At 31.7% G+C, this 23741-nt stretch overlaps 1 protein-coding gene across 7 annotated transcripts in view; it reads right to left on the bottom strand.

The window, feature by feature from the left end:
* LOC130635837 (uncharacterized) overlaps positions 1-23741 on the bottom strand; it is a 32480-nt gene that overhangs the window by 654 nt on the left and 8085 nt on the right. For 3 of the 7 annotated variants that reach the window (XM_057445330.1, XM_057445329.1, XM_057445334.1), the window contains exons 2-9: positions 19857-19917; positions 18994-19074; positions 10105-10256; positions 4668-4831; positions 4461-4535; positions 3274-3402; positions 1151-1204; positions 106-450 (exon numbers count right to left, since the gene is read on the bottom strand). In XM_057445330.1, coding sequence (XP_057301313.1) covers positions 106-450; positions 1151-1204; positions 3274-3402; positions 4461-4535; positions 4668-4831; positions 10105-10256; positions 18994-19074; positions 19857-19892 — 1036 coding nt within the window. In that variant the 5' untranslated portion in view covers positions 19893-19917. Of the gene's footprint in view, positions 1-105; positions 451-1150; positions 1205-3273; positions 3403-4460; positions 4536-4667; positions 4832-10104; positions 10257-11540; positions 11688-18993; positions 19075-19856; positions 19918-23741 lie in introns of those variants that run through there. The other 4 variants (XM_057445331.1, XM_057445332.1, XM_057445333.1 and 1 more) reach the window with 4 other exon arrangements.

Below are 23741 nucleotides of genomic sequence, written 5' to 3'. Positions count from 1 at the left end.
GTTTATAAGAATTTTATCCCACAAACCAAACAAACAAATAACAACAAACCCCAACTCATTCCAACTAAAAAACAAACAAACAAGTAAACAATAAGTTGCACATACCATCACCTGAGCGTAAGGGAAACTCAAGCAGAGAAAACAAATCCAATGGTGGGTCTTTTGGCTCGAAGGGTTTATATTCAAGAAATTCGCACCCAAGGGATTTTAGAAGAGTTGGTTCATTTCTAAGACGGTCAAGAGGAGCATTCCCCTCTGCAGGCAATGCAATAAGATCTTGATTATATACAGGTAGTTGATTTGAAAGAGTGTAGCTTAATACTACATTGGATTCGCCTGGTTTGGTTTCTTCCTGCGAGATAGGTTGTGGTTCTTCTCTTTCAGCGCGACGCGTGTTTAAATATGGTTCGTTTTCTGGTTCAAGAAGAACATAAGCCACCTTGTCTGGAGCTGAATCAAAAATTGTTAAAATAAATATTAAGGTACCGAACAAGATAATTTTACTTTTTTTCCGATTACAGTAACAATAAGAATGACTTGCAGTTTAAGTACAGCGAAGAAAGCCTAACAGTGCCCGCTTTCATTTTACTGATTGAGAGAGTTTATAATTGTCTTTGGATAACCAAAACCTTTGGTCAAAACCCAACATTTGGTTTCTACTTTTTTATTATTATTTCTTCTCTAAAATTTGAGTTGCGAAAAAGTGGTTAAAAAAGTTTTTTTCATATTTCAGTTAGTTGTAATTTCTAACAAAGTAATTTTTCTTAAGAAAGCTTTAAGAAACCGCAGAAAAAAAAATCAAGTTATCCGACGTTTGAGTTACCCGACGTTGAGTGTCAGTACTGCCTAAATTTTCATGCACAGAGATTTTCATATGATCTAAAATACATTTGCAGATGCACCTAGAATTATGTCATAATACAATTCTTAATCAAAGAAAAAATAAGTAAAATTAGAATTGAAAAAAACAGAAATTGGAAATTTGATGAGTCACTTCCCAAACTTCCAGTCATACAAAGTTAGTCACACAAGCAGGTAGATTTTTCTAATGATCTGCATATGAAGATAAAGATCTAACATGGTTAAATCTCTTAAATAAATCAACATGATATTTTAAAACACAGTTTACGTTAAACTTTAAAAATCTTACCCGGAGATTCTGCCTGCGGAATTGTGTTTTTGACCACAGTTTTAGGCTTAGCATCTAAAAAAAAATCATTTCAGTGGATTTAACTTGCACAAAAAAAACAAACGTTTTGTTACGTTAGGACACAAATCAAACATACGTTTAGTATCATGGCCACTTCTCATTAAAAAGGATATGACTTTAGCTTCCAGTACTAATACGTCGCTGTTCAATATGCTTTATTACACAAAAGACGGCATCGTTTTTGGAATTTTTATTGACTATTAAAAAATTCTGCCTGCAAACAATTTAAAATTGACTTGTCTTACTTACAAAGCTGTCAAAATACAGGCGTAGGGACAGAATACTTAACGCTGCGTACAAAAACGACTGGAAAGTGGTATCTAATAATATTATTCGCTCAACTTTTAATTTTTAAGGTGTTTTTCTTTATGTTGTGTCTCTATTAAGGTGTGTTAACATATTTTTCTACAAGGTGGGTAAAATACAAATTAATATGAAAATTAAATACAAATACGGAAAATAAATCTACCAACAAAATGTTTTTATTAACCTTACTAAACGCTTTTTCTATAAGAATATCTTAAGGAAAGAAATTTTTTTTGGGAATATTATTTCGCGAATCTAAAAAAGGAGTTTCTCCAGATTTTAATTCCCAGGTTTATAAAATTAAAATTTTTTGCAGGGATTTATATTTTCTCGATCTCTGAGGAAAAAATTTTTTGAGTAAAGTGATTTTGAAGTCGAAATAAACAAAATTTCGCTTTGTTTTTTCTTTGTGCTTGACAATTCAATCAAACGAACGTTTTAAAATAAAACAAGAAGCAAAAAATTCATGGTAACAGCTGCTGTTCGTGGTTTCTGGTACGAAAAGAAAGTGAAAAACTTATGTGCTCATGAGAAACACAATCCAATGATTTTTAAATAAAAATATGTAATAAAAACATCACATCAAACATGCGATTCACAAAGTTTCTTATTGATCGAGGGGCAAAGGTGGAAGCTCAATTATCATCAAAGTAGTTACCATTAACCCAGTATAGTAGATCGCTATTAATTGCTATTGTTTTTATGCGCGGGATAATCAACTCACTGAAAGAGGTCTAGTTTCCTCAAACTAAAATGCAGTTGCCCAGGTTTGCCCATCATCAAGAAAGCCGGGTGGATACAGAACTGTAGAACTATTCTCTTCGAGTTGTAAACATTAGCCCGTTTTGAAATGCTTAGCCAACCGTTAAGGGGTCCGTTAGTTGACTCTGTTTTCTACGCCATTCAAATTCGAAATTGTTTAACCTGTACGTCTCAATTGTGAGCAGAGCACACACTCCACGTTTTGTAAGGAATATTAAAATTAAGTTTAACTCTCTTGAAATTTTGATAATTTAACCCTTAAAGCCTGACAAGTTACTTTAAATATTTTATTTACCTGTTTTTAGCAAATTCTCAACTATATCGCTTCTCTCCCTTCAAGAAGAGGCAAAGTAATGAATGACGGCGTTAAAAAAAAGAATGTAGAATTTAAAAGAAAATTGGTAATTTTGGGACTATGCTTGAAAAGCAGTAGTGAAGAGCTGCAGAATCAATACATAAATTTCCAATTAGAAGGGAGCGTGTTTAAAAATAAAAATGATTTTGATGTTTAATTTTTGCAAAAACTATAGAAGATAATTTATAGATTTTTTTAAAAGTACTTATAAAGCGAATTCGGAAACTTTGTTCCACAGTTAACAAAAAACAAACAAAGAACAATAAAACGAAGGCAGATAAGATGACCTGTTTTGTCATATGATATAAGAAGCCCGTTGCCAGATTCACGCGTAAATGTGAATAAAAAGATAATAACCAAAATAGACTTAACTTTGGCTAAGTAACAAATATTTTATCTGATTTAGTATTCTAATCTTTTCAGTGAAGAATACGGAATCGACATTTTCTTTCTGCGAAAATTTCTTTTCTTAAGGGACTAAAATTCTAACAAGGCTGGACATTATTCTCATTCTTTTACTGTGCTAAAGAATAGACTTGTTGTTTTTTAGCCCGCAATCGCAGTTTGATATTCTTATCAAGTATATTCTAATAAAAGAAAATCAACTTAAATCAATCGTAAATACTGAGTTTTAACTTACTATCGTTCCAGATTGTGTTACTGAAACTGGGTGGATACACAGTGTATCCGCCATGCTCATTGGGTATCAACAATTGTACTCGCAGCTTACAACGCTGTGTCAACTTGGGTCCTTTTTGTTCTGCACGGCCTAAATTAAAATTATTGTTATTGTATAATACTGATATAAAATGTTAAAATCTTTAAAAAAAAGACAAATTTTAAGTTTCTTCTTGCAAAATATTTCAGTTTATTTTTCGGATTATGTACCCGCGAAATAGTTTTTAATTTACTGTTCGCGAAAAGTAATACACCAGAAAATACCGATGTTAATAATTTGTAAAAAGAATGAAAATCTGCCACACCATGATAACAAAAGTCATTAAAAATGCACTTGGGTGAATGTTTTGAAGAATTGATTTTATTTATCCGGAAAAACAAAATAAATAAGTTTTGGTCATATTGGTCCAAAAAACTAACATTTTAAACCTTGTTCGTAATTGATTGTAATGCCAGTAATACATTTTTGTCCTTAAACGACTAGTCCCTACGGATGACTATGGACCACCTGAGACCAAAATTGGACTAATTTTCCCCAAAATCAAATCAAAAAACTTGCTTTATTCAACTTTATACAAAACGTTTTTATGCAAACCTCAATATTATTCTATTTATCAAAAGGCTTATGTTCATAACTTTCTTGATCAACGTTTCAAGATCCACATATCAACAAGAATGAGTTTTTAAATTTCAGGACAAATTTTTCATACATAAGTGAAGATCATTGTTGTCGTCAGCAAACTTTAAATTTTCAGGAACGAATCAACCATTATGTTTTATTGAAAGAAGCTGATTGCCCGGCACATATAAAACAAAAAATATAATAAAAAAAAAATTCGTAAATTTCTTGTTTTTTATATTAACTAAAGTTTTTGATACTTGAAGTCCTCACAAACAACCACACTGACACGTCATAGTCTTGTATTCAAGCAGTCATACTTAGATTTTGCAAGCTGCAATAATTTTAAAACCCACCCACGATAACCTCTTTTGGCAAATATTAAAAATATCATCAAACAGAATATGTCCCAGAATCGAGGGTTGGAGTTCCAAGATTTTTTCTTATACTTCACTAGTTTTGTATTGTTTTCCTGTGTCAAAAAAATATATTTTCTATGTAGTTACACATTTATGGACAAATATAGTTACCTTTTTTCCCTCGTGTTCTTTTCTTTTTTTTTAACAATGACCCCCATTCAGATTCAGGTGTTATTTCTTTTAGTGCTAAGGTATAATACTAGTTAATATAATACTAGTTATGTACATGATTTTCCCCCATTTTTTAGACATTTTAGCAAATTTCTAATGAAAGGAAACATCTAATGCCCAACAACGAGTTACACAATAAGTTAATACCTTTTGTTCCACCTTCACTATCGTCAAATTTGACTTCATTTAAATTTGCATATGTTGACTCAGACATATGGGTTTCCAATTTGAATTTCTGTGATAGAACTATACAATGCTCTGCTCGTTCAACCATACCCTCAATTGGTTGCACTTCTATGGCAGCTTTTACCCTAAACAGAATAAATACCATATTTCCTCTATTTAGTGCCCTCCCCTGTTTTAAGTGCCCCTTAAATTAAAAATTATTTTGATTTGACCTCTATAATAAATGCTTGCATTTCAGCTTATTGTTGTTATTGTTATATCTTGATCTAAAATTTTTTTTCGATGTATTCGATGTTTTTGAATGCATTCTTTAAGTATACCAAAAAACAGTAATTTACATCATTTCACAGTGGAAACGTTTCATAGCAACATGGAATATAATAAATGTTAAATGAATGCTACAGTCTCACAATAAAACCGAACTTTAAGAGCAGGATCTACAAAAAATACAGTATTTTCCTAATATAAAATATTACTAAGATTTGTATCGTGTGCAAAGCTTAAAATGCTAAAATGCTAATCGAAATAATGTATAGGATCGTGTGTTTTTTGCAAATCATAAAGGCCATATCTGTGCTTAAAGGTTTTCTAATGACGTAATTAATCTGTTATTTGAGGCTTAGCTTTGGGAATTTGACTAAATTTACTCACAGGTTTGACCTAATTAGCCATGTGAGACATCAGTTTGCCTTAATGGTGTGATTACGTAACATGGTGATCACTCAAAAAAACTTTCAAATAACAGGACATTGCAGGACATTTTACCTTTTTTTTCAAGGACATCTTATATATTAATTCCCTTGCGTGAGTAAAACTGTGAGTCCACGACACGGAAATCACGGGTCACTTTCTTATGACGTGGTTGTACGCTAAAATTTAACTAAAAAGATTAGGGATGTACTTCATAGAAATCGCACATAAGCTGTAAATATATAACCCGCTGCTAATAACGATATAAATATATATACCCTTATGCCAAAAAACTCTATGTTAGCATATATATATAGGTATCGCTACATATGAAACGTTATTAGATATTCACAAAGCATACGGACTGTTAAATGAAGTTCCCAGCATAAAACGGAAGTTGTGTTTACGAAAAAGATGGCTGTTCTTTTTGAGTATTCTCTACTCTTTCATTCAAAATAAATCTTTAAAAAAACATTTGAAGAAGAGCATGGTTTTATAAATTAATCATAGCAATGTTCTGTAAGGTTTTTTCATGTTTTATTTTCAGTTTTGATTATATTATTGTTGCCAGACATGTTTTATAGCTAGCATCATAAAAAGCCAACTACCACCAACAACTAGCTAGCTAGCTAGGAATATATATATATATATATATATGTAGCCATGTTCTTTATACCTAGCTAAGTCTCCAGTTTATATTTAAGTGACTAGCTATTAGCTGCTGTAGCTAGCTAATGCTAGCTTTAAACTAAAGATTCCCAGTATATATATTCCCACAAAACCCATCAAACGTTATTAACATTGAAGATTTTAAACATTTTCCTGTTTTTTTTTGGTTTGCGAAGTTCTTTTCCTCCAAATATTCTGAAAATAAAGTTCAGAAATTACTTATTTTTAAAATGTAAATTTAATTTGTTTCAAATTGTGGTTTTGACATTTTCATGTAAGAATTTGTGGGCAAAAACCTTAATCAGCATGCTAAAAGAACTGACTTTTCTTAATTTAGAATTACTAAACACAACCATTTTCTTACATTTAGTGTAAACTTTTGTGCGTATGGCTTATATTTAATACACCAAAAGAGCTACTTTGTTGATTTCAATTTTATACTCTTTGTAAGCTATTTTTTTCTTCTTTTTGACATTTTGAATTAACTTATTGTTGTAGAAGGCATATAATATATATGCATATAAAAAAATGGAATTTTGCAAATTTCTGTTTTACCACTCAATTTTTACATTTTATAAGTTATTTGGAACAGAATGGTATGAAATAGACCAAAATACCTGATCTTAGTTGTTTTTAATTTACAGGCTGTGTCTGTGAAACTTTAAGGGGAACATTTGGTGGAAGACAATGGCATGACATATACTGATAGAACTGATTTTTGTTGTGTTAGATGTTATATCTGAACCTTTTTGACATTTTATGTTAAATTTGCGAGAAAGGACTATATATATATATACAGAAGAAGAATTCAATTTTACACCTTGCAAGCTTTGTTTTTCTATATTTTGTATAAATTCTTACTGGGGAGGACTCGGTGCAATATATCGAAATGACTGATCCTTCTCGATTTAAATTTGATGTGTTCTAAATCGTATATAGTTTTGGAAATTTTGTGTAAGATTTAATGGGTAAGGGCTAGATGCAATATGTCAAAAAAACTTTTTTTGTTGAATCGGAAGCACTCCCTACAACCATTCTTTTTTTTACAGTTTGTGAAGCTTTTGTGAGGAAAGAGTGTATGCAATATTATCGAAATAACTGATTTTTGTTGCAAACTGTCTTTCTTAGGCATTTTGGATTAAAATATTGTTTTAGAGGGCATATGCAGTAGATATATGTACCGAAATAATTGAATTTTGCAAACTTTGATTTTGTCGTTACCTCTCATTTTTTACATTTTGATTAAACTTTTGTGGGAGACCGTCGGTATGCGAAGGACCAAAATAAGAGATTTTAGTATTATTTAGAATTTGTATTTTGTGTTGCAAAATTGGTGCAAAAATTGACATAAAATGAACTTATATACAGATTGATTGCTGTTGTTTAACATGACTCATTATGACTTATATATATATTTTATGAAAATTTGTGACAGAATACTATGTGAGATTTGAAATTTTGTTTGCTTTATTGATGGTAAAACAGCATGCAAATTGCTAAAAGGACTTTATTAATTTTAGATTTAAACACCGTTTTTTGTTGGCATTTTGTCTAAAGTTTGGTGAGGAAGGACCATATGCATTATATCAAAAAACGTTTTATTGCAATATAATTTAACCTTGCAATCCCTTTGTAACACCTTAGATAAAAATTTCTACTTAGGCAAAATTTATTGTTTATTTTTCGCATTTTGTGTCAACCTTTGGCAGGGTTTGCAATAAACTAACTGATTTTAACATATACAATGAGAGAGATTTGTGTTTGACATTGATCAGCTTTTTTGTATATATGTGGCGTTTTGAGTGGTTTAAATTTTATGGGTGAGATGTATGTTGAAATGCTTTTAAAAACTTTTTTCCGAATAATTTTCGCATTTGTCAGATGGTCAGAGCAAGTAATTTTAGTAGATTTAGATTTTAAATGTCACATATATACTGCAGTGGTTGAAAATCTTTAATTTTTTTGGTCATTTATATAATAATGCAGATGTAAGATGCGCACTGCTGTATTGTTTGTTTTTTGATGGACATATATCTGCTACATAAATTAAATGGAATACAGTGGATTCTTTCACGGGAAACAGCTAGTTTTAAATTAAATCCAGGACATTTCAGGACAACAAATAAAGTAAAGTTATGTATATCTTTGAGCTTAGAACTAAAAGCTGTAACAACATAAGAATTCAATCTCTGAACTAAAATAAACACTAGCTAGCCAAACAAAACTTAACACCATAACAAAATAGCAACATAAGACTACAAAATACTTTTCCAATCAAACAATGGAATCCTTTCGAAGTAATAATGCTTGCTCCATCTGAACACACTCGTCAAATTGTTCCTTCTTGGTGTTGGCTAACATTCGTAAATTGTTTGATCGTCCAAGGATTTGAAAGTCAGTATTTGTGTGTGCTTTCAATGCCAATTCATCAGCATCTTTATGAGACTGTTTATACTGGTTTGGAGGAATTGTTTTGTCCTTTGCACTTCTTTAATTTCAGTTGAAATAACCTTTCGTTTCAATGCTTTTCCAGAATCTACATTTAACTTCCTCTTTTTATTATTAATTTCAACATATTGTGATCTTTTACACTTGACAGACTTAACTAATTCCCTTGTAATTGGAATGTTGTGTGCTCGGACTTCTTTTGCAATCACGTGATCGTGCAGAATTTCAGCGAACATTCTGACTGGTACTCTTTAATGAATTCTTTATTTGCTTTGAAGCCTCAGACTGCCAGCAGACTCCATAAAGACTCGAACCCTTTTGTTTCTAGAAACTGGGCAAAGAATGTATCTAGCCTTTGATCAATCTTTTCAAATGAGAGAAACTTTTACTGCTGTTCAGGTACAACATCATTAATGAGCTTTGAGAACTGTTCTTGAGCATCATCAGCAACCGATGATGGGAGAAGGATCTCCAGAAACGTCGCCTACTAAACTATCATGTTCAAGAAATGATAAACTTTCCACAGTAAAACGAATATGTAGTTGACTTTTGGACTTCTTCCATCAAGACTTCTAAGAAATATGGAGCAAGACCATGGTTAATGAGATTTTTCTGCTATTTGGCTTTCGGGAAACATCACATGAAATAGTTCACTGAGTCCATCACAAGAGCATTGGGAAAAGTTAGCATGGACCACCTTCATAGCCCAGCTGATTTCTGCAAATAATTTTTGATTTCTCTTAAACATGGAATCTAAAGTACCTTGACAGGGTTTAGTTGAGGAACTTGCTTTATCAGAAGATGTTGGCTCAGAAGAGGATGTTGGCTCAGAAGAGGATGTTAGCTTGGAAGAATCTGTTACATTTTGGTTACCAGTAAAAAAAGGGAGAACAGAAGAATTAACAGGTTCTCTTTCAGTGTTTTTTTATGACTTTTGCAAATGTCTTTCGAGTATTATTGACATCTTCCAAAACCTTCATTTTTTTTGGAAAGCCAGCTCTAGTAATTCGGATCTTTTAGCCAGTCGTTAAAAAATTTTAATTTTCTTAGCATTATTATATCATTAGTAATCTCTTTTAGTCTAGCTTTAAACAGAAATAAAAAGTAAACTATAAGAAACTTAATTGTTAGGTAAGGTCAAGTGAAATATAACATAGATATACCATGGTAGATAAATACTAAAACAATGATAAAACTAGAAATCAAGCAAGAAAACCTAAAAAAAAGAATTTGATGAATCTTAAAATTAAATACGCAGCCTTCAAACTAAATTCCAGGACATTCCAGGACAATCTCTAAAAAGAAGGAAAGTCCAAGACATTCCAGGACAAAAACTAAATTCCAGGGCATTCCAGCACAGCGGTCACCATGTGTAATGCTTAAAATGGTTAATTTGACATTTAGAAATTGTTCTTATTAATTGTTCTCATATAAAGAACTTGTTGCACTTAAGTGTTTGTTTTTTCTCTTGCTACAAAGACTGCTAATATTTTTCCAAGTAAAATATAACATATTGTATTAATTAATGTCTCTCCTCTTAACCAATCAAATTTGACATACTTTCTTGCTAATGAAAAGTTTTCATACTAACTTTTTTGGTTCACCCTTCTTTAGATTTATACAATGTATATCCTTTTTAACCTTCTCTCCATTTCCATCAACAACAAGATAGTGTGGGAAAAGTTTTTTATCCGATACATCCACCAAGGACACCATTACTTTTCCTTCTTCAGCATTGTATAGCTAAAAGCGATAATATATATTTAGGAAGCCCTTAGACAATTTTTTTAGTTAAGATGAAATCAGATAACCAGCTTATCTGGTTTTATATTAACTTATTTTTACAAATAAAGGATGTTTATAAAGTAAGTGTACATGCTTTCTTTACGTTTTCGCTTTATCATTGTAAGAAGTAAACATCCTTTTGTTTGGTTTCAAGAGAGTCTTGAAGGAAACATAGAATGTTAAAATAACCACACCACAAATAAATTGCATCAAGATAAAAATCAAATAACATCCTTTTTTATTACTCTGTTGCTTTTTTATTCTTTTTTTGGTTTATTTGTTGTTGTTTCTGTTTTCAGTACATTTCCCTAAATACCAAATTTTGTATGTTTAAAATATCAGATTAAACATGGTTTATTGCTTCAACTGAAGTAACTTTTACGATTTCAAAGGCTAGAGTCATGCTAAAATAGGGAAATCGTGAAATAGGCTAATTGTGAAAGTTAATTGTCAAAAATTTTAATTGTTTTGTGATTTTTTTTTGTAACATAAAAAAGGCCTTTTTATATTACCTCCATCCTTAAGTGCAATAATTGCCAATTCAAAAATGTGAATTTTTTTTTTGACTATACGTATTTGTATTTGAACTTATAAAATTAGAAAAATAACACAAACAAAAAAAATTTATCTCTAAATACCTATATTCCCTGTTCATATCTTTGTAAAAACTTTGTTTTTGAAAAAAGCGCATTAAAATAAAAAAGACGTGGTTCTACTTTGAATACGACGTTTTATAGGTCAAAACATTGCGCTAGCTAGACGAGGCCCTATGTTGGTGCTTATAATGCAACAGACTTTCGAAAAAGAAACATAAAATACATTATAGTTTCTTGTCCAGTGACGAAGAAACACTGTTCCAGACATTTGGGCTCTAAAGCCATTTAGTTTTGAACCTGAAATGTTGTCGGAAGAACAAAAAAAAATATTAAGTTCAAACCATGAAGACGAAGTTATACAAAAAGAAGGCAATCGAATTGAGAACAATAATTGTTGTAAATGAGGTGGTCACTGTAGACCGATGAGTTTATTCTCTGAAAGTTTGTGCTGCAAAGATAATAATGAAATTCCGGACGACTACTTCGAAAGTACAAATAATTTCGCAAAACATAAAATCTTTCATAATTATAATCAAGACTAAAGTGATATCCATTTTATATCTTTAACATCCTTCTGTCTTCAATTAATGGAAATTGTTAAATTGAATCGTGTTAAAAAGAAAAAGTTTGATAAAAAACAAAATACATTTTCCATACGCTCGACATGATAAAGTTTCTAACCAAGCTTGTCTTTACAATAAACTTTTCAACACAATGTTTTGTGAAAAAAAACATATTGTTCTCCATTCGAATTATTTTTGCAACTGCATTTTCGAAATCCAATGAAGAAGGCCTGAAAGCAACAATGACGAAGGAATTAAAAAAATAGAATACCAAAGCTTTAATAAAGAAATACAATAGTGAGATGTAACTCAATGAGTGTATGTGAACAGGGGGTTAATTTTAAATTTCCTATTTTAGGAAAAACATGTATTACAGATTTGATGGGTACATACACACCGAGCTTGTATCTTTTTATTTTGATAAACAAATATGAAAGATTGTGTTTGGTTTGCACAAACACAAACAAATGATTTACTCTTTCAAAGCAGTCTGGCTCAAAGTGCATGGAACATGTATAAAATCCTTAATCCTTAGGCAAGGGACTAGTTATTCCAATGTTATGTAACCATCTTTTTCGAAGCTCATTTTTTTTCTCTGTGCTGGAAATTTTGAAAAAAACTACAACATCGTCAACATTTTCTTTTGATTTATAATTACCTGTTCTGTTAGTGCAGTTGATGTTCTCAAGCAGTTAAACGTGAATGTTTAAATAAACTAACAACTAATACTACTACCACCGCCAGCACACTACAATTTCTAAACTAAAAAACGTCATAATTAACTTGACCCAATCATTTTAAAATCACAATTTCACGCGTAGTAAACACAACTTTTCACAAAGTTGGTGAAACTTTTATATCAAAAGAAATTTTTTTGTTGCGGCTACTGTTTTCTTAAATAAAAAATTAGAGCTTACTTCCCCTTTAAATCATGAATTGTTTTCTTTTTTGTCGACACTTTTAATGTCAACTTTACAAACTACTTTAGGATCTCCTTAAAAAAAATAAGGAACACAAAATGCCTTTTGTGAAAGGTAATACTTACAAGAAAACATGCAAAAGTTTTTAACTAGAGCTGCTCCTCATGTAGAATATTCCTTTGATTTCTCAATTTTATTGACATAAAATAGTAATGTGGATCAGCATCTCTTTGTGACCATATCATTTTTTTACTTGAAGGGTACCTCCCGAAGAAAAGCACAGACTATATGTTGTACCTGTACTCTTTAGTATACAAAGAGAAATATTTTTTTCAGTTTCAAATTAATCTTTTTCTGCAAAAAGGCTAATTGTACTAGAGATTAATCATTATATCATTTTGAAAGTGCAAGGTTATTGTAAGAGAGATGTTGCAGGAAAGTTGGTTTAAAAATTTGTTATTATATGTCATTGTAGCTGATGAAAATTTAATAAAAAGTATTCGAAGAAGATATAACATCGAACAGTAGGCTAGGGACGAAGTTACTTCTTTTGTGATAGTTACTTCATTTTCTGCTTGACTCAAGTTTTTGTCTTTCTCACTTCGCAATCCTTGAATTTTTCACATTGTTATTAACCATGTGTAAGGTGTTCACAAGGAGCCTGAGTGTGCAAATGATTTTTTAACCTTTTTAATTCGCACTGAAACATCGATTGCATTTTTGTTCTCTAGTCATCCTGCTGATAGATTTTTAGTTGAGTATTCTTTTATAACCAGGTTTTAGAAAAATTTATCTTATTCGGATGCATGGTGACCACAGATAATTGAAATGTAAATTCTGGGGCATTCCAGTATTCCAGGACAAAATTGTTTGACATTCCAGGACAATTTGGGGAGAAATTCAGGGAGCTAACCTTAAAAATCACAGGCCTAATAAAACCTTTACAGATACAAGCAATTCTTTGAGATGCATGGAATGCAACCTAGAAACATTTGTGTGACCACTAGAAGTCAAATATGTTGCAGCATTTTACAAAGCTTGTTTTTAATTAACCCATTCTCCCTTGTGACCTGTAATCGGGTGCTGTGGATCCCTGATGTGATTTATGCTAGAATCTGATAAAATTTAGCCTTGGACAAAGAAGTAGTAAGCAATACCAAAGTGATTCAGAGTGATGTACAAAGAGGATAAAGGAGAAGTAACAGTGCCTTCAATGTATACTGAAGCCTCTTCAACAGTTCCTGGGAAATATAAAGGATCATATGAGCCCTCAAGAAAGTATCACTGATCTTTTACACAAAACGGGGCGTTTTTCAATACATTCCATACAGTAGTTTTCTTGCTATGTTACCTTGAATCATCAATATCAAAAATTGCCATTTTTCATTCTAGGAATATAGCTGATTTATTCTTACGAATGAAGTTACAGTGAGTGAAGTGTTATAGCGGGACTAACTTTATCTTACCTAGATATGTGAATTTTTTCACATCATAAACTTGGAATGTCTTATTTATATGCTTGCCCTGTAAAACCCACTAAAATAATTTTCTCCTGGTCTGGAGGATTAGTTTTGACAGGTATTCATTTATGTGGAATTAGTGTTTTATTCATTGAAAAATATACATTATGGTCATCTAGTAAATTAGGTCTAGAGCATATTGCACTAAAAGTAGTTTTGATCTTGTAAACGAACTTTAATCATGCTGGGAAATATTTTGATTGGTTTAAAACAAACATTATGCAAACAAAATGTTGCAGTTGGTGGCTACACAATGCAAACATTGATTTCTGGGACCTTTCATTAATCTCAACAAAATTTGAATGTTAATTTACAAGAAATTTTAGGACTAAAATCAAAATAGAAAAACAAAATTAAAATCAAATTTTTTCTCAATACGCAAAGCTAGCATGATCAAGTTCTAGAAGCTTCCTTAAATGATATCATATCAGTTTTTAAGGACTTTTATAATGTTAACAAGCGTTATGGAATTTCATTCATTAATTATGGGTTTCATGAAAAATTAATTAAAAATTATGATCAATGATGTGAAATAAACAGGTTTAAGTTACTACTTGGGAAAATCCTTCCTTAACATTTGTAAGGAAGTTTGTAGTTTTTATGGATTTACAAAAGGCATTCGACAATGTTGTACATGGTACTTTACTTGAAAAACAAACTACTTATTACTTATTAACAACAAGAAACTTGATTTGTTTACATCATATTGTTTTAGATAATGTAAAATCAGAAGTCAAACATGTTCATTGTGGTGTTCCACAAGGGTCTATTTTTGGCTCTTTGCCTTCCTAACTTTCTTTAACGATTTTCTAGAAGTCTTATTAAGAGCCCGTATCATCCATAATGCAGACGGCACGGTGATTTATGTTTCCAGTGATAACTTTCATGTAATTGAAAATGTTTTGAAGAAAGAACTAATGAACGTTGCGAAGTATCTACATGACAACGACTTAGCAATTAATTTAAAGAAAGTAAAAACCGAATCAATGTTAATCGGAACAAGTAGAAAGTTGAAATGCATACAAAATGCTTTCAAAATAGTTTATAATTTGGTGGAGATGCACCAAACATTTAGCTATAAATCCTAGGCTCCATTAAAGATTCTAAACTTTTATTAAGTGAAAAGAAGCGTCAAATAGACTTCAGCTGTTGTCTGCCTTAAAACCGCAGTTGGATACAGATAAAGCAACCACAATTTACAACACCATGATCGTATCTCTTATAACCTTTAACAACATTCTCACTTTGAATTTAAACAACATTCAGTTGAAAAAACTCGCTTCACTTATCTAGCAAGGTGCATCACAAATAACCAAGATCTTAGTACAATCCATAACAAGATATTCAGAAACAGTTGCTGCATTGTACGTAAATGCATTGATGGCAAAATTTGTTATGACTTTATCAAGTACTTCATAAAGGTGAATCATACAAAAAAAACAAGAAACAATCAATATATACATGTTAAAACTTCCACAAGTTAAACTAGAGATTGCAAAGAACGGCTTTTATTTTATGGGGCCAAGTGTTTACAACAAACTATTATTACGTTCGAGGACAGAGAAATAATACATAAAATTCAAAAAATTATTGAAAACTTACAGTTTTTAATCTATTATTTTAACACCATTTTATATGTCTCAATACTACTTTTATTTATATTAATGGCTTATGAACTATTTAGCCGGTTTATACGGGAAAATATAGACAGAGGTCATGACGTCATGGACCAAACGCATTGAGGTCAATGCAAGCAACGGTCTATATTTTGATGTAGAGACAGGCTAAAAGGTTAATAAGTCATTTATTGTTGAAGATATTATTTTGGTTTGTCTGTTCAGTATTCATATTACTGTGGAAAGTTTATCATTTCTTGAACATGATAGTTTAGTAGGTGACGTTTCGGGAGATCCTTCTCCCATCATCGGGCAAAGTAAAATGATGTACATGTAATACATGCTCATCGACCAATATAAACAGGTTAAGAATATTCACGATAGCGTGTATGAAAAAGAAATGAGATCGGTTAAAAACCAACACCTTAAAAAGTTCAACAAAATCAATGACAGATTCAACAATGATACACAAACAGGTATAAACAAGAGCAAACGGATTGTCAATCTCTCCAACAGACAACTCACGACAGAAGAAACACTCCTTCTATCAAAAGGAATGAATTTCTGTATGACACCAGCTTCAATTCCAAAGAAAGAAATAGTTGCAAAAGTGGAAGAGGCAATTAAAGATCTACCAAAAGAAGAGGCAGACACAGTAAGAGCTAAAGTAAGCCTCACGCTACAGAAAAGCAAAACACCAAAGGACAATTTGCGAAAATCTGAAAGACTGTCATTGAAGAATCTAAAGAAGGACAAAGATATCATAATCCTACCGGCAGACAAAGGGAGAACAACGATTATCATGAATACACCTGACTACATCGACAAGTGCAACGAACACATCAACGACAGGACATACAAACTTCTCAAGAAAGATCCTACAGAAGTCATCAAACGAGAAGCGAGGAACATCTTAATGGAGTTGAAGAGAAAAGAATACATCAACGACAAGCAGTATTACCGACTGAAACCTTGTGACGGACCACCACCGCAATTTTACGGACTACCAAAAATTCATAAACAGGGAAATCCAATTCGACCAATAGCCTCCTGCACTGGAACACCGTTATACAACCTGTCAAACTTTGTTGCTTCTATCCTCAGCAAATTTACAACAAGTGACCACAGCAAAAACTCAAAAGAATTTTCAGAATATATCAGAGAAATAAAGAGAGCAGACGACGAATGCATGGTATCATTTGATGTCACATCACTCTACTCAAATGTTCCCATAAAAGACACCTTAAACATCATTAAAGCCCTTATCGAACGATGCTGCATTCGGTTTTCTGCATTTGGTTGAACTTGTTCTAACCAAAACATGGATCTGTTTAATAAGAACTTCTACACTCAAACAGACGGAGTTGCCATGGGAGGCCCTGCATCATCAGTAGTCGCAGAAATATACATGCAAACACACAAGACAACAGCATTATTCACATCAGACAGACGTCCAAAGGTTTGGAAAAGATTTGTTGACGACATATTCACCATAATCAAAAGATCTCATCTAGAAGAGTTCCATGAACACATCAACGGCCTACATCGACAAATCAAATTCACTGTTGAGCTTGAACACGATGGAAGTATCGCTTACCTGGACACTTTGGTCAAATGCAAGAATGGTTCCATTTCAGTTTCAGCGTATCGTACACCAACACACACTGACCAGTACCTTAACTTCGAATCAAACCATCAGAAATCTTGCAAAGAAAGTGTCATATCTTCATTACTGAATCGTGCCAACATCATAGTCAATGACAAACAGGAGGGGAAAGAAGAAATTCGATGTGTAAGAAATGCATTAATCACAAATGGATACAGTCATAAAATCATCACGCAAGTAGAAAATAAATCATTGACAGAGAATCCAGAACAACAGCCAGGAAGATTAAAGAAATCATCAACAGTGTAGAACGTAACAAACACATAAACAACATCTCGTATCAACTTCCTGAGATTTGGTTACCAGCCCTACAGAAGAAGTAGTAAAAATGTTAATTACCTTAATTAAATGCAATTATCAGCTCGTTTCTGATTGGTTAATTTTTATGAATTTTGATCCTCTGCAATTATATAAATACACATCATTTTACTCTGCCCGATGATGGGAGAAGGATCTCCCGAAACGTCGCCTACTAAACTATCATGTTCAAGAAATGATAAACTTTCCACAGTAATAAGTCATTTATTACCCCACTGATTATTTCATAACCAATAATAAAAAAAAGGTTTTAGAGTCCAGGGGTCTTTATTTTTTTTCTATGTATTTTCGCATAATGTTTTTGCATGTATTTTTGAAGCAAGAATTATTCTTGTGCTGTTGTACAGAATATACTTGCATTGTTTTGAAATATATACAGCAAGTTATACTTGCGTTGTTTCGAAACTTATACAGCAAGTTATTCTTCTCCTACTTAAAATAATAAAACAAACAATTTTAGTGTTCTTTTAATGTTTTTGTTCAGTTTTATAGAACAATCTAAATTCAAGTGCAAATTCTTTTTCGGACTATGGTTGTTTAGTTGAGAATATTTAATGTCTTTCACAGCATTAAAATCATTTTTTTTTAAATTCATAACGGAGGAGGGTGTTATGACAAGCGTATTCTATCTTGTTTTAATTATTTTTCCTAAATGGTATCGACCATTCTCTTGCTGAATTGCATAACTCTTGCTGCATTACAGTTTAGCTACCGTAATTTTATACATATATATTAATCATAACGATGAAGGGTGTTACGACAATAATCTGTCTTGTTTTTCACTTGTATTATAATTATTTTAGCGAAAGTAGCTAATTTTTGTTATAAATCACATAAAAATTTAAACTTCTGTTTAACCACGTAACTATTTTTGTGTTTACAAAATTAGCGCACTGCGCATTTTACTTTTATCGTAACAAATTACCATGAACAAAGAATCAACTTCCAGTGGCCTAACCAATGGTGGTCCTAAGTAACGTTATTGATTCACTTTGTTTAGTATAATTGTAGATGGACATCCAACCAACAAAAAATAACATCATTGATATCTTCTATGCTCATTATATTTTCACGAGATGGGATGAGAAAGTGTTTGTTTGTTTTTTTATGTTTTTTTCTTTAAAACTTTTTTAGTTGATATTATTCTTTTTTGTTTTCGTGAAAATTAGGGTAGGTCGGGTCCGTAGAACAACTAATTAAATTGGAGTCGCCTAATGACATCATATAAAATTTTACATACTTTATATACTAAGGATTTTTTTTGCGTGTAGGGAGTTAAATAAATCACATATGTTCCCATTTTTATTTTTTATGGTTTAAAAAATACTTTGGTCACACATTCATCTCCAATTTATGCATATTTCCAATTCTGTTCCTAATTCAGGAACATAATCCCTTCTTTTAAAAGATAAAATAATAATAATAAACAATTTTAGCTTGATCTTAGATAATTATTAGAAGCACTAATATATACTGATAGAAATCTATTTACTCACCTCAAATTCAAGAATGTTGTTATTTTGATCCTTCAGATATCCATGAGAATCTTCTGTAGGATATCGATACTTAAAATGATCCTGCCAAAAAAGTTATTTTAAAAATTGAAACGAAAACATTTAACCAGGAGTGCTCTGTTAATGAAAACTAGGTTGGCACTTTTCAGCAATGTTCAGGTCCTTCATGCAAACAAAAACATTCAACCGGGATATTAAGTGCTCTGTTAATCAAAATTTGGTTGCCCTTATTTGCAATGTTCAGCTCCTTCACACAAACAAAAATATACAAAGCGTAAACATTGCCATTTTTGTTACAAAGTCATTAAAATGTGATTGTAAGAAGCCTTGGGAATCCCATTATATACACATTATTGATCCTAATTGTCACTTTATTATAAACCTTAAAGTTATTATATATAGCCTGAATATCACTATATTGCTATGCTAAAAGCTACCTTAAAAATAAACATCATCAGTTTTATATTGTAAAAATATCAACAATGCATTTTGCTACAAATTTATAAACTTACATATATTTCATCACAAAACTGCAGTACAGAGTTTATTAAATTTTTATTTTTCTAATTAGGGATTGCATGAGAGGTTTCTAAAAAACTTAAGGCTATAAAAATGGGATTCTTTGTATGATATCTTTCAGGTGTGACTTTTAGTGTCATTTGGAGTTACAGTTTTAAAGATTTTAAGACCTATACATGACCAGGTGTAATGTAATACATAATTGGTTTTGTATAAGTTAAGCATAACTAGCAATCAAAACATTTCCAAAAAAATGACATTGAGCTAAGAAATAAGAAGAAGTGCATTGTGGATCTAATAGGATAGGTTTATTAACATTGACTTACTTTGAGATTTGGAATCTTGACATATGGTTCACTCATTTTTGATAAAATTCCAACTTTTCTTCTAAATATATAATATTACTAATGTTATTCATTCATATAATTACATTTAAAAATAAAGTTTCTGGGACATGCTTTTTTTAATTTATTGCTCTTGAAAGAAATATTAAGATACAATATTAACTGCACATCTTTGCAATATCATATGTAATCTCTGGGTCCTAAATAAAGCATTTTACAGGATTTATTTAAATAGGAGACATGGATAGCTTTTCATTTCAAGCAAATCCCACCCCTCTCCTGAAGGTATTACTTCTTTCCTATGCTTACTCGTATATAACATACATCTAACAGTAAAGCATCAAAAAGTGAAACTTAAAATAATTACTAAGTAAAACAATTTTAGTCTACCTTATTGCATGAAATTAACAAGTCATGAAATCAACGCTTTTTTCAAAATTTGTGTTAATTTAATGACCGTTAATTAAATGCAGTGTTAATTTAAGACTGTTAATTTCATGACGTTAATTAAATGACCCTTAATTTAATTCGCGTTTATATCTTGACTCGTTGATTTTATAAAATAAGGTATAGTTATCAGACGTGTCAAGGATGATATCAAGGAAACATTTTCAGGGTAGGTCCAAGCCCAGCATTCTCATTTGCTGTTAAACAGCTATTTCTTAGTTAAAATTTTCCAATTTGTTTGTGCCAGAATAAGGTTTAACTCCACACAAATGATGTGTCATCATAAGAAGGAGCAAAAATATGGGTATTATAGTGGTGAGGAAGGGTAAGAAGATTATTTTTGTGACATCCCATAAAAAAGGAAACTACATTATCAAAAGCTTCTGTAAAAAAGTGAAAAAACAAGTGAATTTCATAAAAAAGCTTAGAAAGAAGGGACCTAATCATTTTTACATACAATCTTGATTGTTTTTTGAAGTATTACTTAAAACTTCTGCTAATTATACAAAAACTAGTTGATAAAGCCTGTGGAGAAATCCACTTAGGCAAAAGGTCAATAAAAAAGTTGTTTTAGATGTTTTGCTGACGTCAGCATTGCAAATCAAAAAAAAATTTGGCAAAATTTAGTTTATGCGTTGCCTGTAACATGTAGAGGTTAAAACGCTGATCAAAATAAGGTATAGAATCATATCTTTTCTACGAACAACTAAGGACATATAAGGGTTTAAAAATTTTGCTGACGTCAGCAATGTATACCTGTTGCCTTCACCGTATAGATCTTGAAACGAGGATCAAGAAAATGTATAAGATCGTGTACTTTTGACAAATAGTTGCAGAGATATTGGGGTTTCAATGTTTTTTTATGACGTCATCAACCCATCCATTCCGAAACTAATTTGGGGAACCAGGTTTTCAAAAATTACCTAAATTGGTCCTAGGTGGTCCCTAGTTACCCACGCAGTGAAAAATCATTGACGTCACCACTTTTCAAGTTATTTGCCCTCAAAGTTTTAGGTGCACTGTAATGGCTTCATTAATTTAATATAGGATATTGACGTTAAAGTAGTTTTATTGAAGTCGCTCTGTAACGTCAGAAAATTTAACATATTAGACATGCATTTTTCAGCAACATCAAAGGAAAATGAACACATCCACTTTGCCTGTTACGGACAGACACAGTCTCTGTATTATTATAGAGATAAACATCATCCAGAAAATTTAAAACATTTAAGTGATGTACCTATGATAATTATTAAATGTTAAAATTTATGTACAATGTTTAAAACATCAAACAGCATGGCTTAACAGCCATCCAATACAGCACCTCACTTAGAACTACTTATGGTGTGTGATCTTGTATAATTAGTTGAGCTCTGAATTATTTTTGTGACATTGTCGAAAATAATATCTCCTCCGGAATGACAATACTTTTTTTAAAAGAATGGCGTAAAGACAAAAAAAAGGAGTAACAAAAATGATGTTGGAAAGTGCGCTATATGCATGCAAACAACAGCAAGAAATACACCTAAACATTGAAAAAAACTACATTAAAGGATTTGTTAAATTTCGATTAATTTCAGTATCTATAATTTTTTAATCTTTGTGTTACGGAAAATTTGCCTTCTTAAAATAAAGTTAACATATTCTGTTAGGAAAAGAGTGTTAACATGTATTTATTGTCATATAGAACAAAGAGTAAGACAATATCACTGACCCCGTAAATATAGCTAAGAAGGTGTTGGGTTATACAAGAAAGATTGCATATGAGTATTGGATGAAAGTAATATTGAGCAAGGAAGAATACTAGAAAGCAAGAGAAGCTGTTGGATTCCATCAAAAAGATTATAGACTATCAGAACAAAAGATTACTGAGGAAGAAGAATATTAGAAAGTCTTATAGAAGACAAAAGGTTAGTGGTTTTAATAATTATCAATGGTAGCAGAATTGGAACGATCTATATTATGACCTCAACAAGTTACAAAAATCCACCTGTGTTAAAAGATGGGTCCAATTATATTGATTGGAAAAAGGAGTTAGAAGTGTGGCAAGCACTGACAGAATTAGCTGATGAGAAGAAAGCTTTAGCTGTATTTGCTTCATTAGATGGTAAGGCTAATAAAAAGACTGCCTTACAACTTGACATTCGATATTTAAAAACTGAAGATGGTATTACAAAACTTACGGAAAAATTGGACAAGATATTTCTTAAAGATGTAAAGCATCGTGCATATGAAGCATATGAAAAATTTGAGCAATTTAAAAGGAAGAAGGACGTGTCGGTACAGGATTATACCATTGAGTTTGAAGACCTTTACTATAATTTGAAAAAGTATGATATTGATTTACCAGATGCTGTTACAGCTTATCGATATTTAAATAGTGCTAACCTTTCTACGCAACAGAAAGAAATTGTTCGAGCAACAATTCCAGATTTAAAGTATAACTTAATGGTTGATCAAGTTAAGAAGGTATTTAATGAATCTTCAAATTCATAAGAAGATGACGATGTGCCGGTTCAAATTAATGAGGTTTCGGGTGATAGTACTTCTAACGAGACATTATATGGTGCTTCACACAGCAAGGTTCCTCACTCACGGTATGTGGACAGAGGGTGGAACAGACAGGGTTAGGGATATCATGGGCAATGAGAAACACAAGAGTATAGGTTAAAGGATTATCGTAGAAGCAGTGGAAATCGAAATGACAGAGAGGAGAATAGAAGATCGGGTGATCGACCAAGATGTTACATCTGTGGAAGTACTTACCATTTTGCTAGGGAGTGTCCAGATAAAGCTAAAAGTAAGAGTGATGAGATTAAACTTCAATTTTATACGGAGGAAATAATGGAAACTCTCGCTGGTGAGACATTTACCATGGCAGTATTGGATTCTGGTTGCACTAAAACAGTTTGCGGGCAGAATTGGTTAAACTATTATGTAGAAAGTCTTTCAGTAGACGATGCTTCATCAATCAAAGAAGAGCCATCATCAACAGTATTTAAATTCGGAGATGGTAAAGAAATCAAAGCATCAAAACGTGTCACCATCCCTGCTTGGCTTAGTGGAAAATATGTTAGCATAACAACAGAAGTTATAGACAAGGACTTACCATTACTATTTAGTAAGCAAGCAATGAAGAATGCAAAAGTTTTTATTGATTTTGAAAATGACAAGGTTGAAATTCTGGGACAAGAACACCAGATCCAATTTAGTTCCACCGGACATTATTGTATTTCCATTAACAAAGAGGGTAGCGAAATTGAAAAGACTTCTCCTCAAGTATGTCTGATAATGAATAATTTGGATGATACTCAAGAAAAAGAAAAAGTGGCCCTGAAATTGCATAAACAGTTTGCGCATCCATCAAAAGACAAGCTTCAGCAGCTTTTGAGAAATGCTGATGTAACTGACCCAGATCTT

The sequence above is a fragment of the Hydractinia symbiolongicarpus genome, chromosome 3 (genome assembly GCF_029227915.1).
Source record: "Hydractinia symbiolongicarpus strain clone_291-10 chromosome 3, HSymV2.1, whole genome shotgun sequence".
Classification (NCBI taxonomy): Eukaryota; Metazoa; Cnidaria; class Hydrozoa; order Anthoathecata; family Hydractiniidae; genus Hydractinia; species Hydractinia symbiolongicarpus.
The sequence above is the reverse complement of the archived record's forward strand: the minus strand, read 5'-3'. Positions and strand labels throughout refer to the sequence as shown.